Source organism: Macadamia integrifolia, chromosome 4 (genome assembly GCF_013358625.1).
Source record: "Macadamia integrifolia cultivar HAES 741 chromosome 4, SCU_Mint_v3, whole genome shotgun sequence".
Classification (NCBI taxonomy): domain Eukaryota; kingdom Viridiplantae; phylum Streptophyta; class Magnoliopsida; order Proteales; family Proteaceae; genus Macadamia; species Macadamia integrifolia.
Window position 1 is genome coordinate 24649543 of NC_056560.1, and position 9823 is coordinate 24659365.

At 35.4% G+C, this 9823-nt stretch overlaps 1 protein-coding gene and 1 non-coding gene across 2 annotated transcripts; one reads left to right on the forward strand and one right to left on the reverse strand.

Moving 5' to 3' along the window:
- Nucleotides 1-796: 796 nt before the first annotated feature.
- LOC122077617 lies at nucleotides 797-903 on the forward strand. The gene has a single exon (XR_006139864.1). It is a non-coding gene; the product is annotated as a small nucleolar RNA R71 (small nucleolar RNA).
- Nucleotides 904-4420: 3517 nt separating this feature from the next.
- On the reverse strand, nucleotides 4421-5409 carry LOC122075703 (gamma-glutamyl peptidase 5-like). The gene is made up of 3 exons (XM_042640840.1): nucleotides 5086-5409; nucleotides 4636-4968; nucleotides 4421-4525 (listed from the first exon to the last, which is right to left on the reverse strand). The coding sequence occupies exons 1-3, from the start codon at nucleotides 5407-5409 to the stop codon at nucleotides 4421-4423; spliced, it is 762 nt and encodes a 253-aa protein (XP_042496774.1).
- Nucleotides 5410-9823: the final 4414 nt, after the last annotated feature.

Here is a 9823-nt window from a genome sequence, read left to right on the forward strand (position 1 = left end):
GGGTTAGGCTCTGGTTGACTGGGTAAAGTTCTCTTCTCCCTCTCACGTATAATTGAGACAACATGGGTGAGTTCTCATAAGATTTTGATGGCTTGTCATGAGAAGGGCCATATTTTTTTTCAAATCACTTATTCTTCTTGTCTCTCAAGTGTTGGTAAACCCAGGGGGTTGCTAATAAGATGATAGGAGAGGGGCCCTAGAAAAACTAGCATGAGGTCCTACATTTGACCTAAGAAAATTATTTTATGAAAAATATTATTGTGCAAAGGGAGGCCTTTGGGTTCCAGGTTGACATTGATTACGGAAATTGGAAGGCCCTGCTTGGTTGCCATGATTCCAGGAGAAATTTGGGTGATTTCTCCATCCTAGATTGTAAGTGTTATTATATGGATTATTCTAGTATGAAGCATTAACACTATCATTAGAAGTGCCCCCAGAGGTGTTGAGACATTCTTCTATGACATGTCCAGGGGACTAGCACCAAACACAAATCTTAACCAAATTGACTGATGATGGTTATCTAGGAACAATAGCCTCAATCCTGTTAATTAGGCTATCCAAATGGGCGTCCTTAGATATTATCGCATCCACAAAATATCATTTTCCTCCTATGGTTCTTTCACTCTCTTGGGTTGATTCCTACTCACGGGTTTTGTCAGCTAAGTCAAGTAAGAATTCCCATGCCTTTCCTTCATTTGTAAAGGATGTCAATCCCTCAGGGCACATAAACTCTATCATTTGTTTAGTTGGGTAATCAATACCCTCATAAATTATTGGACATAAATGCCATAAGTCTAGACCATGGTGAGGGTATTCTTGGAGTAGATCCTTGAATCTCTCCATAAGTTTGGAAAATAACTCACTAAACTTTTTCCTAAACTGAACGATATCACTTCTAAGCTTATTGGTCTTGTGAGTTGGGAAAAACTTCTTAAGGAAGACAACTATAAACAGTTCCCATGAGATTATGGAATTTATGGGTAACCCATACAACCACTTCTTAGCTTAGTCTTTCAATGCAAACGTGATGAACCTAAGCTTAACAGCATCATCAGAAAGTTGTTGGATCTTAATTAGAACACATACCTCTTCAAATTCTCTTAGAAATAGGTATGCATCCTCAGAGGTCAGCCAATAAAAGTAAGGCAACATAGTGATGTACTGAGATTTGAGCTCAAAATTATTCTCTTGGGCTTGTGGTAGAACTATGCAGGAAGGTTGGGCAGCTCTAGAAGGGTAAAACCTATCTTTCAGAGATTTAGGTGGACGGTTTTGCTGTTGGTCTCCCATATTGAAGGATTTTAAAGAGAGTAAACATATAGGCTCACTACTTGTTGGATTTCTTCTTTCTAATCGATTCTTAGTATTACGCACCCACTTAACACTCATGTAATAAAAAACTACCCACAACTTAGAGTAAGCCAAGCACAAAAGAATGGAAAGAAAAACTTTTTTTTTATTTTTTTGGCTTTTTAAGAGCTTTGGAAGGGATCCGGGGTTGCTCAGGTCAATTCCTGAGGTACTGCTACAGGGCGAAACCTGTCTTTATCATACTGTGAGGCTTGGCGACCTCCATCGATACAACTATTATTGCAAGTTGTTCTTCTCATGAATTCAAAAAAATAAAAGGAAAAACAAAACAAAAAAAATAAAGCACTCTGATTTACCAAAAGAAAGTGAAAAATAACATGGAACTATCTCCCCATAACGGCGCCAAAAACTTGTTAGAATTTAAAATGTAACCGCAAGCGTACGGATCAGTGTAGCTACAGGCCGAACACAGGGAGAACAGCCACTTTATTTTTTGCTTCTTTTAATAATGCAAAAGTGAACTAACTAATGATTGTGATCTAATTCTAACTACTGTCCTAAACATATGTATCTAAAATAACGTCCTAACCATTCGTCATCTAAAAATTTAAATACGCAAGCCAAGCAATTAAAATTAAATAAATAAATAGTTGAAAATAACACCCCATGCAATTAAAAAACAATGAAGGAAAAAATGTTGAAATAAAAATAAAGTAAAAGAAAGGGGATAAAGCTAGAGAGAGGCTCACAAGTAGGTTTCTCTACTTAGCCCGAGGGATGCATCATAATATGAGGTTCCCTACTTAACTAGAGAGTCACTCTTACAAGGGTTACTCTACTTGGCTTTAGGGAAAGGGAGACAATTAAAATAAAAACAATAAAATGATGGTTCTATAGCTAGGAGGGGCAAAGCCAACACATACACTAGCCATAAACCTCGGGGGAAAGGGATAGCAATAATGTAACGACTGAAATTAAAATCCTAAATTAAGAAAGAAAGGGTAGTCAGAAGAGGGAATGAGAGAGGGGTGAGAAGACTACTGAAGGAGCCTACTTACTTGAACTTCAACCCTTGAACTGAAAACTTGATCGATTTGAGATACTACCAATACTAAAAATCAGATCTGGAATAAATCAAATCTGAAATTTTCAGTACTAGAGAAAACAAATCTGAAGAAAAAAAAATTGAACTTGAAAGACATGCTCCATAGTTTGTTCTTGTCACCTAGAACTAAGCCTAGAACTAGAGCTTGAAAATTACAACTTCAATTGCTTAAACAATAAAAATAAGAGACTGAATCAAAAACAAAAGTGCTTACATTAATCGAATAAAAAGAACTTACAAAAGTGTTTAAAACATAAATCTAGAACTAGAGCTAGAGAAAAAGAAAACTAGAGAAAGAGAAAGAGCAACTAAAAAAAAAACTAAGAAGAGAGAAGTAGAGAGGAAGAGAGGGACCACTCTTTAGGGTGTTGTGGACTCCTTTTTATGGGGAATAAGAGAGAGAGAGAGGAGGACATCCAAGGGTGGATCCCCTTGGACGATTTTGTGGTGAGGTGGATGAGAGAGAAGAGAGAGAATCGTAAGAAGTAGAGAATCTCAATCACTTAGTAGCAACCAAGAGGTTCGAACTTAAGACCTCCTAATAAGGAAGGGATTTTGCACACCACAACTCACCAACTACGCTAAGTAGTTGTTATCAAAAACGAATCTTCAATCACTTAAAGGTGTGGTTCATCGATCCTTGTCGGCATTTGAAATATTTCTTGTATCTCTGGGACAATTGGAAATTGGTTGGTTCTGCATCTCGGTTCAGTTTTGATCCATTATTCTTTTTCTGGCCTGAAAAGAATAATCACTTATACAGTTGACTAAACAAATGTGTACTTTTAATTGAACACATCCATCTTGCTCAGAATTTCATCATCTTCGCAACCATGAAAAGAAACAAGACCTCTTTATGTGTAAAATTGGAGATATAGGGCCCGATAGTCCTTAAGGCCTTGAAAATATAAAATCTACAGAAAGAGAGAAACCCAAGGTAGCTCCATTCTAAATATGTAAAATGCATGTTTTGCTACCCTAGATTTCACACATAAATGTGCTCATCATTTACTGATGTTTTGATCTCTACCTCATGCAAAGAGGTAAGTCGTGTATTATCATTGAGTTTGTTATAGATTATTTGATTTCTACAAGTGATAGAGTTTGAGTTACACAAAAACTCTCCTACCTTTAAGGAAGGGATATTTGACAAGATAAAGATTTGAATTTGGTCTATGTTGAATTCAAATGGTTTTGAATTCTAACATCTAATAAGGAGACTTCAAATTTAAATTCAAAAGAATTTGAATTCAAACGTTATCCTTAGCAGATTTATCCACCCTTCAGGATTGAGGAAATATTTTAGAGCCTCCCATCATAAAATAAAAACTGGGGTTTCCACCGGTGCATAATACAAACCAACCAAGCCTCCTAACATCACTCATTTGTATATTAGTATTTTCATGTACTATTATACTAACAAACATTAGGGCAATGTGTCCTCGTACAGTATGATCTGTCATTTACTTACGAATACAGCTCTTGTTGTAGTGACATTGGATAGAGGTGAGTTTTATTTTCCTCTCTACATTTTCAGTACTTTATTATTGTAAAGAATAACCTCATATTCCATCTGTGGGTTATTCATATGGTTAGGGCGAATTGGGGGCTATGGAGATAGCCGCACGATCCCAGGTTCAACTCCCTATCTGTGCATCTCCAACATAAGTGGAGACTGTGGCAGTGAGTTGCTCCGCTAGTCTCCTCGACGATTAGTCGAGGCCTACACTAGTCATTCTCACAAAAAGATGGATCAATATTTTGAAGAGATGTCTGAAATCTTCATCATGCACACACAACAAGGGGAGAGAGAGAGAGAGAGAGAGAGAGAGAGAATTATTTGTATTTTCAATACAAACATGGAATGAAGGAGATCTTCATTCTATAAACTAGATTCTTTATCATTACATAGAATAAAAATTTCGAAAGAAAGTTATTCAGCTATCACATTTTCTATATTATCAGTTAACCAGTGATGTTTAGAAGAGGGAGTCCATCATCAAATTAATCCATGGGAGACTTGAGAAAGTTCTTGCAAATCTTTAACCAAAACTTCCGATCCGGCTCGGCAATCTCCAATCTCGATTTCACAAGCTCAGAAAACTCCTTCTGCAATTTGTGAATTAATTTATGAGTAAAATAGGTAACCAAGCAAGGAAGAACTTAATTAAAAGTAAATCTCAACAAGAAAGTAGTGATCATATATATCTTCTTATTACCTTTATGGAGTTAGTGTTAGCAAGACGATCAATGATATTACATAAGATGTCTTTAGTGTATTCAGGGTGGCCTTGAATCCCTAATATGTGGTGATCAAGATTAAACATCTCCACTCCTGTCTGGTCTGAGAAGGCAATGACCTTGGCACCCATGGGGACCTCCCTCACCTCATCCTGATGACACTCAATGATGGTCAGGGTGGATGGAATTTCCTTTAAACCATTAAAGAAACCACAAGGAGGTAAGTCTGCCACCATGCTCACTTTTCTCAATCCAAGATCCCATCCACCACAAGCTCTCTCAACCTTCCCACCCAATGCTCTGCACAATACCTAATCAACCAAAAAAAGATAATAAGAAATCTAATAATGAGGATTAAGAGAAAACCCAATTTATAAGACCTAGCTAGCTCTAGATAAATAAAAGATATATATATTATATATATATACCTGATGGCCAAAGCATATTCCAAGCACCTTCTTCCCCATGGAATCCAGTTTTCGCAGCAGTGAGCAAAGAGTCAAGACCCATGGGTCATTCCCATAAGCATCACAAGGGCTACCACTGATTACAAAACCATTATAGTTGTGAAGCTCATCCATGTCAGGGAACACTCCATCCACAACACTGAACATTTCCCATGTTTCTCCTTCATCTGCAAATGCGTTCTTAAACACATTAAAGTAGCCTCCATACACTTTCTTCACATAATCTGAGTCCCTTGCAGCCATCAGTAGAGCATATCTCTTCTGATCATCCCCAACAACTTCCATCTTCAAGAGAGAGAGAGAGAGAGAGAGAGAGAGAGAGTAGTGGAAAGGATTACTGTAATCACAAACCCAATTCACCCTAAAAACAAATTCAAAAACCCAGTTGCCTCAGGAAGCTAAGACTTGTGTAGAGGATTGAGAAACGAGTTTGGGGTGAAGGAGAGGCGGAGGTGGTATTTATAGAGAGGTGTACTCCTTAGACACCACACGGTTTGAATTTTTAACAGTCTTACTTTGTGTTCTCTGCAAGTTTTGTTAGAAATGGTCTCATATTGTTGTTACCTTTAATTCCCTTTCTTTTCCTCCCGTCGCCGTCGCCGTCGCCGTCCCCAAATGTTTGTTACCTCACTGGAGGACTCATTATATTCTTGTTGATTTAAAAAAATAATAACAATGGCGGTCTCTCCGGTCTATCCTGTTTCGCTTATTAATTTCATTATTTACAAGGAGCAAAACCGTTTTCACATACATAAAATGACAAAACTACCCTTACCAAGTTCCCCAAGTTAAAAAAAAAGTAGGGGCCTCATATAGGTCCCACCCATATATTTCTTAAGCCACCAAGAAGATCATCATGAAACATGCATATAAATTTTTTTTCTCCATAGGCATTGGCAATAAAAATTGGAATTGCATCTTGAGTCCACATTCATATGATGTAGTGTAACAAGAAAGATCGAACAGTTTTTAAGAATGGTTGAGCTGAAAAAACAAGCTTTGGGGAAATTAAAAACACGGTGAGGATGTGACCTTCTTATTTCCCTTTGTAAGTTTTCGATGGGTTACGGTGAACTGATGTCTGTTTAGCATGATCTCAAGAAAACTTGGTCCTAAAAAATATGGACAATTAAGTTTAGGCAAGTATAGAGTTTAGGTTCCAATTGATTCAAAAAAAAAGAAGGTGAGAAAGAATGCTACCTAACACACTCAGACACATGAAGAATTGGAGTTGGGGCATCGATGTCTTTTCACAGCCTATTTCAACGTCTCCATGTGTTTGGGAGTATGCAACATTGTTGGATAGTGATCGTTTTCCTCAAAAATTATATTAAAACCATTTAAAAATAAAAACTAAATTGTATTCTATTTAAAAATATAATATTATTTTAGGAAGAGTGTTCCTCGAGCTAGTGGCGTACGGGAGCACCAATAGTAAGATGTGATTAAATCAGTATTGGACTTTAGCAACAATGTCCTTTCATGTAAAGAAAGAGGTGAACATAGAGATGTTAGTACTCGACCCTACCCCAGTGGTTTAGAATATATTTTTTTCATTATTATATATGAAATGGATTAAAAAAAAATTCAAAAAAAAAAATTATATCAAAATTTTGGATGTTAGTTTTCTAGAAAAATATATGGCATATTGGAGCATGAAACAACTGCCACGTTGTGGAGGGAAAAGGCGGGTCTAACTCAATTATTTTCCTTGTCCAGTTTTCCCTAAATATGATTCCTTGTCCATAACAATCAAAATATGAATAACAACAAAAATAAATAAAATTTACAAACAGAAACCAAATTCTTAGAAAAGAAAAACCAAATGTCCTGATGTATGGTGTTACAGTTCACCATCTACCACATGACTATGCATTGTTGGGTCCGCGTGACAAATAGTTACACTTCGCTCTGCATAGTGAAGCCTAGGAAGAACCCTATGGTTTTACTTTTTGGCCACATGGTTAATAATTATGCTTGACTATGCTCGTATGGTGAAAGCCTAAGAAGAACCTTATGGAAAAAATACTCTTCATATGCCTAATGAAGTGCCATCTTCACTATCCACGTACAAAGATGGAGACACATGGCTGTACAACTAAAAGGCGTAGTTTACAGTTTCATGTTATCTCAATAGTCCATGTGATAGAAAACTATTTCCCACATGGACCCCAACAAATGATGATTTTATCTCCAGAAAATTATTTTCCAATAATCAAATAGATGCCATAAATAAATATTCAACTCAAAATAAAAATAAAAAAGTAAAAATATAAATATAAATACTAATTTGTATTTCGTTAGGAAATCTTTTTTTTTTTCTTTTTTCTTTTTTTCTCTTTATTTTTGGTTAGAGGGACTGCTAAATGCCTACACGGTTGAGGTTAAGATCCATATGGTAGGATGCTCTTCAAAATCTTATTGGGGAGAGTGTTTTGTTTTCGAGAGCCAGCAAGGAACATCCATTCAGAGCTCTCCCTTTGGTATAATTAAATGAGAGCAAGAAGGCTATTACATAGGTGAGGTAAGATAAGTAGATAATTGTATGAGGATGTAGGGTGCACTCCCGAATAGAAAATATTGTCCCATTTTATTAAATTTGAAAAGGGAAAAACATTCCCATGACATCAATGTTCTGATCACCTTCTCACATACCACCCGTAGACCGCAAACTCTCTCTCTCTCTCTCTCTCTCTCTCTCTCTCTCTCTCTCTCCTCATTAAATTCCCGCCCCCCCTATTGGACAATTCTTTCACAACCTCATTGTTGGGAAACTACACTTTACATCGTAAGCAAACCCTCTCAAATAAAAAAATAATACCAGTATAAGGGGACATTTGCTTCTGTTTCTTACTAGCTATTTCTAATTAACAAAATCTGAAATTATTGCCTAGAGCCTTTTTTTTTTTTTTTTTTTTGTGGTGAAGATGGTTAGGGTCCTTCTAGACAAAGGAAAATGTTAGATGAATTCGGATTCAAGTACTTATATTAAATATTCATTGGATATGAAATTAGATTAAGTAAAAAAAAAAACACACTAATCAGATTTGAATTCAAACAATTGAACATAATTCGCTTGATTTATATCCTTTGTCAAAATGGAGCCCAGGAGGCATGATGATTAGAAAAAGTAAACAAAGGAAAATAATCAAAAATGACTAGAAAAATATTAACTTTTCAAGATATAGACACAGGTTGTTTAATTTATGATACACCGGCGATGTACCTAGTCTTTTTCCAAATGTATATACTATATAAGAATAATATTTCCTTGTTAAAATGCCAACCCACTAAGTCTTTTTGGGTCAAGAACAGAGTCTCCAGCCGATTTTAGGGCTTAGTTCACATCATTAATTCTTGAAGTCTCCAAGGCTCAATGACCTCAGGTAGGTTGATTTTATATCCTTTTAATCAACTTCAACGAAGTGAAATGACTGTGATTGCCAAAGAAGCTAGGCACTCGTACGCTGTTTCTTTGAAACAAAGTTTAGATAATTTTTAAGAAACAAGTTTGCAATGAAAGAGAAAGAGAGAAGCTCGATTGAAGGGCCAGTCAAAGAACCATTCCTTTTTTGGAAATAAGAATAGATTAAACAGGTTTGAATTGGACTAGAGAGAGAGAGGGAGCATGTTTGGACAAGTGGAATTTTCAAATTCAATCCTATGAGATTGGCTTGACCAACAACCCCCTTGTGGGCCTATGAGAATCTAGTCATATTTGTGGACTTTCAAGACTGATTTTGAAAAACCTGGTATTGGAATGGGTTTGACTTGACCAATTCCATAATGTGAGATCTATTACAGAAGGCAATTTCCTGGATTAATTAGTATAATATTGGGAAGAATGAAGGATTCCATTGGATTACTATTTACATGGAATATTTTGTAGTAAAACCTTAGTCTTATTAAATATTTGACCAAAATATCTGACTCGATCAATTCCATAATGTGAGATCTCCTACAAAAGGCATATTCCTTGATTAGTATAATATTGGGAAAAGGAAGGATCCCATTAGAATTACTATTTAGATAGAATATTTTGTAGTATTTTAATCTTAATTAATATTTTATCAAAATATACAGTCTAGATAATGTAATAATATTATTATTCCTCAAAGAAATAGATAATTAAAAATTGATCACTCCACTAATCAATGTCATATAACAAACACTAAGGCTTGTGTGTAAATGACTACCTCAACCCCAGATCGTAATCTTTTTTTTTTTTTTTTTGGTAGAACCCAATTCGTAATCAATGTATAGAGATTCTGAGTCAATAACTGGACCATAAAATAATTGCAAAAATAATTACAATTTTATAGTATTTCTTCAAAATTTCGCAAAAAAATTATTTGTAATCTAATCATAAAACCACATTTTTATGATTTTATTAATATAATATTTGGATTCTAAAAAAAATTAAGAATTTTCTACACATTTATTGAATTTTGTTCACTATTTCTTATAAAATATTATTTCCATTTTTATCCCTTTTTTCTTTTTTTGGATTTATATTTTTGCTATTATTTTTTGACTGATGCAAAGTCTAATATCAAAAAATGAGATTTACAAGCCTCTCTCTCTCTCTCTCTCTCTCTCTCGCCTGTCAATTGAGCTTCTCTCTCCCTCTTCTCTTCCATTTCAAGCTTGTTCCTCCTAACTTAACTCAAAAAAGGAAAAGGTTTCTCTCTCACCTCTC